Source organism: Aulonocara sp. 'chitande type north' Nkhata Bay, linkage group LG8, assembly GCF_057382095.1.
Source record: "Aulonocara sp. 'chitande type north' Nkhata Bay isolate Kocher_YH1m ecotype deep benthic linkage group LG8, A_spYH_male_GT1.1, whole genome shotgun sequence".
Taxonomy (NCBI): domain Eukaryota; kingdom Metazoa; phylum Chordata; class Actinopteri; order Cichliformes; family Cichlidae; genus Aulonocara; species Aulonocara sp. 'chitande type north' Nkhata Bay.
The window spans coordinates 5,228,774-5,242,889 of NC_141351.1; the positions used below are offsets into that span (position 1 = coordinate 5,228,774).

Here is a 14,116-nt window from a genome sequence, read left to right on the forward strand (position 1 = left end):
AAGGGGAGGGAGTAGCATACAAAGGTGGATCATCGGGTAGGTGGCGTTCTCTGATATTGTAAAGTCTTAATTGTTACAGGAAGCAGTGATCTAAAAAGAAAAGTGAATTGAAGCTGGAGGTCATCTATGTGTAATATATGTTTGTTGCCAAAGACCATTTACTTTGTTGTCCTAGCTCATTTTATTTTAAGACAATTAGCATCGCAGGGCAAATAGCTTCCTTTCTAGCAGATGACTAGTTAGCACATTAACTAGTTTTAACGTGTTAATCTCCAAAAACACAATTTCATAACATGCAACTCATTAACATTTTCATTAACCCTTCCTTGGCAACATATGACACATACATGTCATTTTAATGCATATTAGAGGAAAATAATGTGAATTAGACAAAAAACAACAGTAAATATCTTTATTTTTGTCTTCATGGTTTTCCATCTAATGTGACACAGAAGCATTGTGAGCAGCATTATACATTATACAAAGAACTAGAAACAAAAACAACATATTGAAACAAAAGTTGTAAAAAAAATAGGCCTTTGTTTCTCCTGTGATCAATCTATACAGTATATATGATTATTTAGACATACATTTACTCCTGTAGATAGCACTTAATATTTTCATGTACTTTATGTGCAACATTAGTCTACAACAAACATTTTTTTCCCCACATAAGAACAACTCACACTGCAGCAAACAGCATGGCTGCAGACAAAGATGAGGAGTACAAGGGTGAATTATGACACAGAGTGCAAATCAGCATACTGTCTGCTTTGCTTTTAAACTGAGAGTTAATTTAATGCCACGCAAGCAACCTGTCAGTAGGAGCTGCAGTGCGACCTCAGTTTCATCATCGCTAAAAATAACCCCGTTTTTAAAGTGTCTATAAATAAGAGGCTGCTCCTGCACGCACACGTGGCTTCTCTCCTATTTAGAACTAATAATGTCTCAGGCAGAAGCACAAAATAAGAAAAAGAAGGGAAAAAAAAAACGTAAGCACTGTCTGAACATGGGACACATTTCTGCTTTCCAATGAAAATAGAAGACAGTCCTAAGAAGACATTAAAAAAGTGACAAACATTTTCTTGGTGCATTTAAAATTTTTAAATATGCTTCAAGCTCTGACTGTATGTTTATGACCTACAACTGGCTCCAAACGCGCTCCCTGTGGCCCCCTGGTGTTGAGACAGAGCTACAGCAAAGCAGTGAAAGTAGAACTAAAAAAATGTTGGCAGGTTCTTGTGAGTCATTCAGATGACTCAAGAATTCCAGTTACAAATAAAAAACAAAACAAAAAAAACCCAGCTTAGACTGCGGTAAACTTACACCAAAAAATTAAAAAAAAAGACTGACTGGAAGAATAAAAGCGAATCCAACTCAAAGAAACTCAGTAATGTCAACAACAACAACAATGTTTACGACCTACGACCCACATGTGGTCAAGCTGAAGAAAGATAAACTAATCACAATACTGATATCTGATGAGATGAGAGTTGTAGGTTGGCTCAATAATGCTTCAGCTGGAGGCATGATGTCCATTAAGGTTTTGACAGCACTCAGAATGATGTACTGTCATTTAACAGCTGTGTAGGCACACGCTAAAATGTTTTATTAAATCCCTGCAAAAATAACTGCCACACAGGCAGCTGCCCACACACTCCTTGCCTTAGTTGCCAGATCTTTTTTATCAAATTCAAACTTATCCTGTTTTCAAAAATCAAAGCACAACACCTAACTAAGAGTAGAATTGAAACTTCTGTTCGCCTCTGAACGTGAACTACAGCACGCCCAGCTTCGACAAAGCTCCAGTAACGAGAAAAGGCATCTAAAGTTAGCTTTAGCCTAAATTCCTCTTCTGTTTTCTCCTCATTTAACCTACATTGTGGCCTGGAGAGGTCTTACTATCAGAGTGAAACACAAGCTTTAATCCCAGCCATTCAAATAACGCTCCAATTACACAAGTGTAATCCCGACCGGCCGCAGATGCACTCTGTAATCTATGAGCTGCTCTGCCTCCCCCTCTGCAATATCAATAACAACATTGATCCATGTGTTGTGCTTACTAACTCCTGTTTTTGACATGCTTTCCCTTTAAATGCATCACCAACTGCTGCCCAGGGTCTCTCACCCCCATACGAAGACCTCCACAACACTGAAAACTGCTTTAAAGCGCTTTGACCAACCAGTCAATGTCTTGACTAAATATTCTTTCAAGTTTATGAATCATGTCCAAAGAAGAAACCTTGGTAAACACTGCCAAAGATCAGAATGTGAATCTGAACAAATAAATAGCAACACCTATAAAGTTTACAGCTCCGCTGCTAAACACAAGGAAGGGGAAACAGGACTGTGCATAAAAAAGAGAGAGGGAGAAAAAAAAGAAATTCAGCTTTTTTTCAGTTTTTGTTCCAAAGCTATGAGTCATTATCTGAAAGTATGACTCACAACTCAACCGTGTTCCCACTTGTGACCCTTGGGAAAGGCGGGCCCCTGCATTTTTTGATCAGTCGCAAAACAGGGGAAACGAAAACAAACAAGCAACTACTGATTTGTATACTGAGGGGGATCGGCTGCAGAGAGCAGAGTACCATCAGCTGTTTTGACATCAGACTGATGTCAAGTTTTGCCCGCTTTTGACTTGGTCCGCTCTAGAATTCATCGTCTGAGCTGAGCAGCAGCGTTTTCTCTGTGTCCCCGCGGCCGCTGACAGCACTGTGGGCGCGGGAGACTGGCGGTGGCGCCCCCTGCTCCAGCGTGGACTGCTGGGTGTACTGCTGGTAGGCCGGGGAGAAGTTGTGGATGGCGTCCTGGACCATGTCGCCCGGGTTCATTGTCTCCTTCAGGCTGCTGGAGATGCTCTTCATGGGGGTGCAGCGGCCTGCGGGAGAGCCATAAAAAAGGAGGGTTAGAGGCCAAAAGCTGGGGTGAAAAATAGAGAGACTGGATGCAAGTGGAAAAAAAAAGAAAAGGAAGGACGGTGGGAGGATAAACATCAAAAGAAAGTGGATTTATAATGTTTAAGCACAGGGAGAGAGAGAGAGAAGGGAAAGGAAGAGAGATAAAAGAGTCAAAAACAGAAAGAGATTTAAGACAGGGGGATAGTCTCTGAGAAAAAGGAAAAGGGCATCAGTGATTTAAAGGATGTAAAAAGAAGGAATGAGTGGGGGAAAGGGGGGGAGCAATTGTACAAGGGCAGTGGATGAGATTTAGAGAGGAGGCAAGAAAAGGGGGTTCAGAGTGATTTAAAGGGAAGTAAAACAGGGAGAACTGCATAAAGGGAGAAAGGTTGGGGGGGGTTGCTTTAGGAAATGTCAGCACAAGAACCAAAACTGAATTGAAATATGAGATTTTAAAAATAAAAGAGAGAGAGAACAGAAACTGCTGGCTTAATGCAGCTTAATAAATCAAAATAGAAATAGCAGCAGTGTGAAAACGCACAAGGGCGGTGTTCAACCTACCAAACTGTCCATATGTAGGAACAGGTCCTTTAGAGTGCAGCAGAGAGGAGAAGATAAAAAAGAAGATAGATATGTAGAAACAGGCAAGTAGAAAACGACAAGTGGGATATCAGGAGGTGAAAAATAAAGGCGAAAACAAAAACTTAAGGAAGTAGTAAAAAAAAAAAAAAAAAAAAAAGATGCATTGAAACGAATGGAAATGAGATGGAGGACAGACACGAAGTGAAAGACTTTTTGAATTCTTTTTTAAGACGGTAAACATTTACGACAGATGTGTTAAACCCCGCTGTTTCCTTCCTCCCTTCTTCCCTCGCCTTCCTTCTCACCTGTTAAATCGAGACTTTTGTCCTTGTACACGCTGTATGTGAAAGCGTGCCGCAGAGCCAGTGCCGCGAAAAACATCTCGATGCATATGATGAAGTTCTGGTAACCGGCGGCGACCGTACCCTCACCGACGGACACTTCCACTGAGTTGATCTGAGGGATGGCACCGCATTTCTCCAGGATGGCCAGCAGCATGCCTGACCACAAATAAATAAGCACAGGAAGCTGTCACTCCACCTGTTTTCATAACAAACGTCGTGTGGCGTCTTTTGCCGCGCTGACCTACCCTGCCAGAAGGAGAGGAAGATGACCGACTTGACCATGAAAAACTTGAGCATGGGGCTGTAAGGGCTCAGCAGCTCCCTGGTGGCGAAGTAGAACAGGAAGAGGGCGTACAGCGACAAGCTGACGGAGATATTGTAGATGATGGTCACGTACAGGTAACCGCTGGCAACACTGCAGAGTGAAGGTCAGATAAAACTGCATTAATGGTGCTGGTTTGTGTTTGGGGTTAGTTCTGACTACCTTTTGTGATTATTGGAAGCTCCCATTAGAGATGAAAGTCTGAAGCGTTCAATTAATCTAGAAATTAAAGTGGTAATCCTCATTTTGTGGAAGCTGTGAAACGTGTGAAAACGCCTGGATTCTCACAGATATACACCACCAAGTTCACCACCAGCAACCTTCCTGTCTGCAGCACTTACTTAAAGTCTCCATCCTTGTATTTGCCGTAGGCCTGCAGGATGACGGTGATGACAGCCATGAGCGGTTTGACCACACAGAATTGCAAAGTGGCCTGCTTGCAAAATCGCAAGAAGCCAATGGAGTAGGCCTTTCCCCTCAGACAGCAGGTACCATACATACAGCTGGACCTGATGGAACCAAACATCAGGAAAAAGGAAAACATGTTGAGCAATAGTTTGTATTTTTTAAAAAGAGTCCATGCCATGAAAACAAATACTGTTTAAAGCGGACTTATTATGGCTACACCATGGGTGGCTCAGTGGTTAGCACTGTCGCCTCACAGGAAGACGAGGTCCGGCTAAAGCCTTTCTGTGTGCAGACTGCATGTTCTCACCAGTTTCACTTCCTGGTTAATTTTTTTTTTGAAAGGTGTTTTTCAGCTGCATAATTTCATTCTTGGACTTGACTAGAGCAGCCTCGGTGGCGCCCGTCTGTTAACTGTCTGGCTGAACAAGCTGTTGCAGGACAACTTTCTGCTGATTGGCTGCTCCTCATACACAGCAGTAAAAAACATCAACATCTGAAATACAGCATTTAGAGTCTGAAGCCTGAGCTTTTAGGGACTTAAAGGGATTATTTGTAAAAACAGACCTGATTATTTTAAACTCTGCCCATGTTTAATACAAGTTCACACCAGCAGAACAAAAGGAAAGCATAACGAGTTCAATTTAAAGGCCTTTTAGGCTGAACTTACTCTATCGGTTTTCCTCTGATCTCAGCCATGATGGCGCTTTCTCCTCCCAAGTATTCGTAACACAGACTCAGGAAGTTGTAAATAACAAATGCTGAAGAGACACAGGGGGAGAAAAAGAGCTGATTTGATTATAATCGCTACATATGTGATAGTTTTGGTTTGTTATTTGATCGTTGCTTACTGTAAATGGTGTTTCTGGAAAAGCTTTTTTCAGACCACTGTAGGAAACTTGAAATAAATGATGGCTTCATTGTCACATTCAAGTCTCCCAGAAGCCATGACAGCGTGACAGTGAACCAACATGCACAATACCAGGAATTCTAAGGACCGCAGCTAAATGGAAATGAGCAATCATTCAATCAATTTTACAATTGATTTTCTAAGTCTGTGTTGTCCTCTGTGACTGGAGCCTGTTCACTGAAACTGTTAATGTCACAACAAACATATTAAGACTTTCTAAACATGTTTGGTTACAGAATTGTCTCCATTTGTTTTACATGTATATAAACAACTAAACATTTCACAACACTGGGTTCAAATTGTCAGAAAATAGCCCATATTTTTATAGCAGACTGAAAAAAATACAGCAGTAACTCACTCGATTACTCACAGACCTCCCAGCAGTCACACAATAACAAACACATCACTTCCTGTCACATTTGTTTTATCATGCGGACGGAAATATACAGCACAATTCAAACTGAGGCGCAGCTCAAAAACAACAGCTGACCACACATGAGGTAATTATATGAAATAATTTTTATACTGTCATAGGGACATAAGGCATAATAATATTTCACTGTAACAAAAGGGAAACCAGCTGTTTATAAATCTGTACTAAAGCATGACCTTCACACACAATCACAAGCATGCTTATATTTAGTATTAGAAAGCAACAGCTACTTATGTCCAAATCAAATCTAGTGCTGCTCTACTCAATGCAAAAACACATGGACATAATTCACGTAATCTGACAAGACTTGACCTTCAATTTTAATATCCAAAGAATTAACTAAAGTTGTATTTCTTTCATTAGCTAATAAATCTTCAGCCACCTATTTTCTCTCCTCTGTGCTGCTTCAGTGAGAAGGTGTTCCAGATCAGGAGGCTCATAAAAAACACAACAGTGCTAATCCCGTTAACCCCCGAGGACCTTCCAGTCCTGCGTGCATACGCGCACTCTCGCAGGGGTGTGTTTGAATGCATGCAAGGTAAATCCGCTCTTGGATAACTTTTGTGAACTAAATGCATAAGATGAAAATGAATTAAACAGAATCCAAATAAAGGAGGGTAGTGACTGTGCATCAGTTCATTGTAAAGTGTGAAAATGTAACATATCCTGGGTGTGTGTCATGTTTGTGCATGGGAGGTTCACAAAAGCACTATGCACATGCAAGCATCGTGCCATAGCACAGAAGTCTCTGTACTGCTGACAGTGACTATAGTTCATCAGCTCTTTGCAGCTGTGTTATTTCTGCATATTTTCTTGCTCTGTTTTTAAACTCCACCCAAACCCTCTCTACAACTTTCCCACTGCCTTCTATCTGACGTCAGATGTCTGTCAGACAGTACTCAGGTAATAAGATGCCACACATGCCAAACACAAAAAGCTCGTCCACAGAGCTGAGTGATGAGAACTGGTTCATCTGCTTCCAGCAGCTCTCCTTGTGTCTTGGCTGTTTACCATTATGTTCTTTCACTTTTCCCCAAGGACTCCCGCCTGCAAGCGCCAGTTGCCACGGTGATACAGTAGGCCTACATACAGTGAGAACAGTAGGAGCAAGTTTGCAGCAAGTTTGGTTGAGGTAAACTCATTATCTGATGCAGCCAATCTGGTTGATGAGGGAGATTTGTGAGCGTGGTTGCCATGCAACAAGTCGGTCCTCGCCGAGGAAAAGGACTCAGCGGCATTATAGGAAGATGACGGCTGATGAGAGGATGAAGAGAAATGAAAAAGGGAGTGAAGACTTGGGCAAGAGCGCGGAGACGGAGGAGGTGAGCCATATGTATGACAAAGCAATATCACGAACATAACGCTTCCTGCCAAAAGCAGAACCAAACATAGCGATTCCCTTCAGCTCACATTCAAAAGCATGTGACGTCATCGGTTCGCCAACACAGGACACGACACGTGAGCCCAGCGTCACAATAAGAAGATCATTTTTAGCTTTATCGTGACAACTAAACTCAGAGACTGAGGGGTGGAGGCAGTCGACTTCCTTTCACCATCTTCTGCCAATTCCTGACTTTAATAGCGCAGGATACAACATGTCGGTTGGAATGTGTTTTGTTTGAGTCACCATTGGCCGAGAAGCCGCCAACCCACCATCTCCGTTAACCAAAAAGACAAAAAGAGCCCAGATTTTTTATTAAATCCATTTTTAGTGATTAAACTCATCCTGTCTCTACTGAGATTGGAGTCGTGTTTCCTCTCAGAGCCAGTTTTATAATTCCAACCAGAGAATTATGCCCAAATCAAAATGGCTGAGACAGAGCCAAAATATAATGCAGAAAAGGCAAGAATCTAATAAGTGTGAGAGGGTCCTTTACAAAATAAGTATTGACTTGTAGTGGTAGATAATCTGTTAAGGATGACAGAGCAGACTATTCATTTCCACTCTAATCAGACCACAATGTGTTTCAGCAACTCAACTGGAAAAGCTGCCTGCAAAGACGTGAAAAGGATTTAAATCAGAGAGTTCTGTTAATGGGATACAAATGACCTAGTGGGTCATGGGAGCTCAGAGTTTTAGCTTGACATTGATGAGATAAAATCAACAGCACGTCCTCACCTTCATAGCAGTCTCTGACGGTGTCAAAGTAAACATAGTACTGGTCATTGGTGAAGAACAGGAGGCTGAGCCAGGAGTCAAAGGCATAGATGGGAACGATGAAGAGGATCCGTACGATATGGCGCTGCTCCCTGGGCGAGCTGTAGAAACGCAGGTGCATGTAGATCTAGGAGAGAAGGAAGAGACTTTCTGAACACTGGCAGGTTTTTACAATGACTCACAAGTCTACTTTAATGGGCATGGAGGATTTCACAGGAAGTGAGCACAGAGTCCTTACAACTCAGGATGGAGCAGAGGTTTTATGAGCATCATCTGCCGTTGTGTAGATCCTCCATTCAGATTTTTTTATTATAAGTCATTTATGCCTTTTTTCTATCTTGTGAGTTGGTCCATGTGACTGACCTCACTAATCAATACATCCCCTGAGCTCAACTCACAGGAATGTGATTTTATAAACCCCTTTCAACGTTTTAAAGTATCTGTGTGTGTGTATTCATGCTCTGTGTCACAAACACCTGCCGCGGGATGTTGCCCGGCAACTTCTCTCGGCCTGAGCATGTTTGCTGGATCACATCACCTGCGCATTAAACAAACACACCTGTCTGTCTTTTTCGTGAGCACATCCATCACAACAGACCGTCTGCTCGGTCAAACACCAACACATGCACTTCCAGCAGAGCACAATATATTATAGTAAAAGTAGAACTGAACAGCACACATATCTCTCTTGATGCTACTGGGAAACAAGCAGGAGCCCATAGAGATAAGTGCTGAGCCAATGTGCAAGTGCCAAAAGCTGCAGTCCCCATAATGGCCACCTGTGATTGGATCCCAACTTTGCACCATTAAGGACCTGCTCACAACCTGGTGCAATAACGGTCTTCATCTCTATAGACAATTAACATTCTTATAAAAAGTACTGAGATATTTTTTGTTATATAACTCACCTTTTTAAACTTTATTAAGGCTTCAACTATTGTGGTCAATTTGGAAGCTGACACATGCAGCTGGTGTCTTATATCTTGCTAGCTCTCAAAGTCATAACTGTTTTTGTATAAATAATATTGAATACTTGATATCCAAGATGTCTGTTCTCCTTTTTTTGTAAATGAAACTTTAACATTATTAGTCTGTTACTTAGCACTAATTATTAGCTAACTGAGTATCTGCAAAGTATCTCTACAGTGTCTGGGTGCAGCTTACTGATCTAAGCCTGCTATTGCTAGCTTAGGTGATAAATAAGCACTCCACCCTCACGTGAAATCAAAATATGGCCCCTGCAAGTTCCAGAAATCAAATATGACAGGTAAAATTTAAAACCTGAGAAGGTCATCTTTTATATAAAGTCTACACCAGGAGGCTGTTACCTGGTGACAGGTGAGGATTAGTGCAGTCCAGACAAAGAAGCCAGACACCGCCTGCGTCGCTGGAGTCATCAGAAAGATAGGTGGATCCGAGCTGAGAAGAGGGGCATCGGGAAGCCATGAAATATTGGGGCCCATCGGAGCTGCCGTGGGTGGGGGGCCAGGTGCCGGAACAAGCGGAGAGTCCTCCCCCAGCCTCTCTGAGAGTGGCACGTCTCGCCTCCACAGTTTTAACATCTGGAAGTGACGTAGACACTGGTAAAACATTCACATCACAAACTGGAAAGAATAAAAGGCACATCAGAGATGTCAAAACACTTCTCCAACAGTGATCACACTGTGATCTAATCCATGAAGTATGAAGAGTCACCAGTAATCATCAACCTGAAATGTCGATGTCGTGTTATCAGTGTAATGTGTAATCTGTGATAAGAGGAGATTTCAGAATAAATGCAGACAAACTCTAGGTCAAAATATCTTCACTCTGAGTAAAGAATGTGTGTGGACTGTTTGCTCATGGGCACCCACATTCAACTCAATGTAAAACAATGTCTAACAGCAACATTTTAACTCTGGTTTTTAAGCTAACAGACAGCAAAGCCGTCAGGTATCATCCATTCAGGCCTTTTACGGCTCAAAACATAAGAAAATGCTTTTTGAACAGAAAGACTAGCAGCAAAACATGACGTTTAAAGACAATTGTTTTTAGTTTCTGCATTTCTCTGCAATGTAACCGCACACTCAGAATAAAATCCTGATGATGTGGACCCTGGACTTTATAACAACACCGAATGGGCCTAAAATAATTTGTTAAAGTTTATAATGTCACACCTTAGGGTGCATTTTCTTCATGTATGATCAGTGAGCTGAACAAGAACCACTTTCAGCCAGAGGAAATTTAGATAGAGACAAAAGATTTTAAGTCAAGCGGCCCTATCAACAGCTCCTGATGATGGGGACAGCTGCTCGCTGACTGTGACAAACAATGGGAATGTTCTCGGGGTGTCCGTGTTCTTGCTCACTGACAGACAGTTGTCACCTCACTGTTGACAGAACCAGGGACAATAAATAAAAAGAGCAGGCGTGAGTGCTATAAGTGGAAACTGATTGTGAGCGAGAGATGGTAACCTTCAGTCTCACTAATCATGCTGTCTGTCAGAGCAGCACATGAAACAAACAGCACACAAGCTGACATAATGACACCCCCTCCTCCCACACACACACACACACACACACACACACACACACACACACACACACACACACACACACATCAGCAGTCCTTCCATTTACTTTCTTAAAATAAATGACATTAAAGTGTAACAACTGAATTTAGTGGGTTGATAAAATTAGGCTACTTATAGGCGTTTCTTTGGTGGCTAAGATCTGTGTGTATGTGTGTGACAGCAGGCCATTTGTATTGGTTTGCAGGGGATCAGCATATGTCAACAAGAAGAAGTGAAGGCATCAGCAGCCACACATATAATAACAGGCACAGTGAAAAGATGCTCTGCTGAAGCAGAGGGCCATCTTTGTGTCTCATTTGAAAGGGGGGAAATAAATAAAAGGTCAGTCTATGCAGTCTCACACGCACAAGGGAATAATATAGGGAGAGGCAGGCAGTCAGGAAAACAAAGTAACAGATGGAAAGGGGCAATGGGGGGCAGACGGGGTGGGCTTATCATTAATGGTAGCCAGACTGGATCAGCAGGCGTACAAGCAACAACAACACAAACAGTTCAAAAACAAAAAGACGCTAAAACTCTGTGTGTGTATGCCTTTCAGTTACTCCAGTAATCATTTATTATGTTGCTGTGATTTATTCAAAGTGAATGAATTATAAAGTTGAAATAAGAAAAATATTCATTTCAACAAGCTTTTATTTAAAAAGACTCACCTTTGCTAAATGTTAGCTACAACAATCCACAGCTGAACTTGAACTGTAAGCGTGAAACAGACACAGACTTTTATTATGCTAGCAATGAAGTAACAATTGAAGTTTTCTAGTTTGTTTTAAAGTCTAGACTCACCCGCTTATTTAAATCCGTCCTCAGCTCCGTCACACACACACAAAAAAATCTTCGGCTAGAAATAACCCACAAACGGCCTTAATTCCTTCTCAAAGCAGCACCGTTGCTCCCCGGACATCCATGTTGAGTCGTCGGTGGACCGCGCCGTTAACCCCTCAGCGTCTCACCCCAAAAACTCACCTCTAAAGTTTGTCTGTCATGTTACACAACTTCTACTCTATCTTTCTGTTGCTCCTATCTATTTATAACACCTAGCGTCCACCTAGTTTTGTCGGTGTTTCAGAAGTTAGTGCAGCAAAACCTGTCACTCTCCTCCGATCCCCTGTCTGCGCTCAAGCTCCAGCTCCAGTCCAATCCCTGTCGGATTAACTGCAGATCACACAGCCCCGCCTACTCCGCGAGGACGAGCCAACGCAGCCAATCACCTACCTTTTAATTACCCGGAAAGGGGCGCGGTCTGCCTACTTAACACTGAGCTTGCGCGGTCCAGAGACCAGCAGCAGTGAGAGTGTGGGTGCTGCACAAACAAAGGTGCTCCCGCAAATTCAGTGAATGATTCATTATTCGTTTACAACTTCCTGTCCAAACTGTGTAGTCGATGTGTGGGAAACGGATACTGTGTAACGCCTTTATTTTACTTTTTCAGACCTTTGTCGGCTTTTCATAGCAGAAAAAGCACACGTCTAACTAACTGCATTAGTAATGGCTAGTGAGTTACCATTTAAGTGCACCAGTTAGCAGTTATTAAAAAACACTTTCATCGCAGTACCATTAATATAATCAAAAAAAAAAAGTTCAATAAATAAACAAATATTTTCAAAATGGCACCCTACAGGTTATTATTTCCACATTTGACACCCCGTCATAGACCTTCATTATCAAGGCCTGGGAATTTGGGAATTTTAACAACATTCATTTGGTAACACAGAAGGTCTGGCTGAAGTCCTCAAGTTTATTTTGACTGCCAACATTACTTTTCGTCTACAGTAATTCCTGTCTTCTTTATTATGAAATGAGTACAAAAGCTAAGAATTAGACCTGGAAGTAGAGCAAAAAGAAGGGGCCAGTAAGTGTTGATGTGGGGCTAGCATGCTTAATTTTCACGCAAGCTTGACATTTAGACGGAGCTACACAAACATGGATATACATGACAGACTGGGGAGACAATTAAGGATGAAACACAGAGAGAAGAGCATGGAAACAAGTAAGGGAGACATAACTGAGATGAGGAAGACTTCCACAGGAGACACTAAGGACAAGACACAAAAAAGGAAAAGCTAAAAACCCTCAAAACAGTAAACAAGCAAGATGCACAGGTCCAAAACAATCAAAGACCCAGAACTAGAGAGGCCCAGAACTCTGTACCATGCCTCTCTCCAAGTGACAGCTGGAATAGGCTCCAGCTCTGAATCATTTTATAAGAGACAATATAAACAGTGTTGTTCAAACGTCTAAGACCATAGGGGACATCTGTCATGTTGAATAGAAACGAGTGATAATATTAGCTACAAAAAAACGTGATATTTATTGTCTGGTACACTTTCCTTTTGTTTTAATAATAACTTTATGTAGAAGCTGACAACCTGTGTTATCCCAACATGATTCGACAGTGTTCCAAAGAGCCTCTGGTGATGTCATGGGTGCTTAACTTTTACAGCCTTCACCTCCAAAAAAATGACCAGGTGGCTATGGAGGAGAGTCCACGAAAGTCAGCACTCTGTGGATTATTTTGGTCTTTTGTAAGCCTGGAAACCCGGGAGGATGTTAGCTGGGCACAAGCGGTGCCGAAAGGTCTTACAAGAGACAGGGCTTAGATGATGCTGATCTCATCATGGTATGTCTGCTCACCTGAAACACAGTCTCAACTTATCCAGTATAAGTTGCTTCACAGAAACTATTGGACACCCAGTAAATTAGTCAGGTTGAAGCTCGCAGATAAGGACATTTGTTGGAAATGTCAGCAGGAAGTCGGGACTCTAGTTCATATGTTGTATACATGTCGGAAAAATGATTATTTGTGGGATGGGATCATCAACTTGGTGAATGATATTTTTAAACTTAATCTTTCTAAATCTCCAGCTATATGCGTCCTGGGCCTACTACCTGACGATAACATTCTCTCAAAAAAACAGAGATTGTGGATGCGTCTGGCTTTTATAACTGGTTGCAGGGTAATTCTTAGGCATTGGAAGTCATCCAGCCCCTGTTCTTTCAAGGAATGGACCGAACAAATGTCTAGGATGGCATCATATGAACGGGTTATGTATAGAATGAAGGGAAGAGAAGATATTTTTGAGCAGGTCTGGGGTCCCTTTTTGCGGTACATTGACAATGTCTCTTAGACATTATGATAAATGGTCTCTTAGAGGGATATTTCATGTGTCATTGGTATTTTGGTTGTTGTCTTTTTTTTTTTTTTTTTTTTTTTTTTTTTTTTTTTTTGCACCAGGGGGTTTTACCCTTATTCGTTTTTGTTTTTGCTGATGTTCTCCAGGAGGCGGTGTATTATTTTGTTTCTCCTGGGTTTTATTTATTTTATTTATTTATTTATTTATGTAATTTTTTTTTTTTTTTTTTTTTTTTTTTTTTTTTTTTTTTTTTTTTGGTGTGTTGTTTGTTTGCTTGTCTTAGTTTGTTTGTTTGTTTAGAAATGGACAGAGAACTGACAGTATGATTATTGCAGTTGTATATTTATTTATTAATGTTTCTG

The 14,116-nt window shown here is 41.5% G+C and overlaps 1 protein-coding gene across 3 annotated transcripts; it reads right to left on the reverse strand.

Annotated features, from left to right (window-relative positions):
- Positions 1–397: 397 nt before the first annotated feature.
- On the reverse strand, positions 398–11,782 carry tmem184ba (transmembrane protein 184ba). Of its 3 annotated transcripts, XM_086302878.1 has the most exons (10): positions 11,407–11,781; positions 11,274–11,316; positions 9,380–9,613; positions 8,013–8,178; positions 5,221–5,311; positions 4,487–4,654; positions 4,069–4,238; positions 3,785–3,979; positions 3,459–3,485; positions 398–2,878 (listed from the first exon to the last, which is right to left on the reverse strand). In XM_086302878.1, exons 3-10 carry the CDS (start codon positions 9,611–9,613, stop codon positions 2,649–2,651), a joined length of 1,281 nt encoding a protein of 426 aa, XP_086159004.1. In that variant the 5' UTR covers positions 11,274–11,316; positions 11,407–11,781; the 3' UTR covers positions 398–2,648. The 3 variants fall into 3 exon arrangements, with proteins under 3 accessions (XP_086159004.1, XP_086159005.1, XP_086159006.1); XM_086302879.1 differs by lacking the exon at positions 11,274–11,316 and having other exon boundaries at positions 11,407–11,782; XM_086302880.1 differs by lacking the exon at positions 3,459–3,485 and having other exon boundaries at positions 11,407–11,780.
- Positions 11,783–14,116: the final 2,334 nt, after the last annotated feature.

What these genes read in the sequence shown, in the direction of transcription:
- tmem184ba (XM_086302879.1), bottom strand. Translation starts at nt 9,613, where the DNA reads ATGTTAAAACTGTGGAGGCGAGACGTGCCACTCTCAGAGAGGCTGGGG. An exon ending in ATCAGAGGAAAACCGATAGA is followed by an intron (nt 4,655 to 5,220) that starts GTAAGTTCAGCC and finishes TGGTTCCATCAG; the next exon opens with GTCCAGCTGTATGTATGGTA. An exon ending in CAAAAGTCTCGATTTAACAG is followed by an intron (nt 3,486 to 3,784) that starts GTGAGAAGGAAG and finishes TGCACTCTAAAG; the next exon opens with GACCTGTTCCTACATATGGA.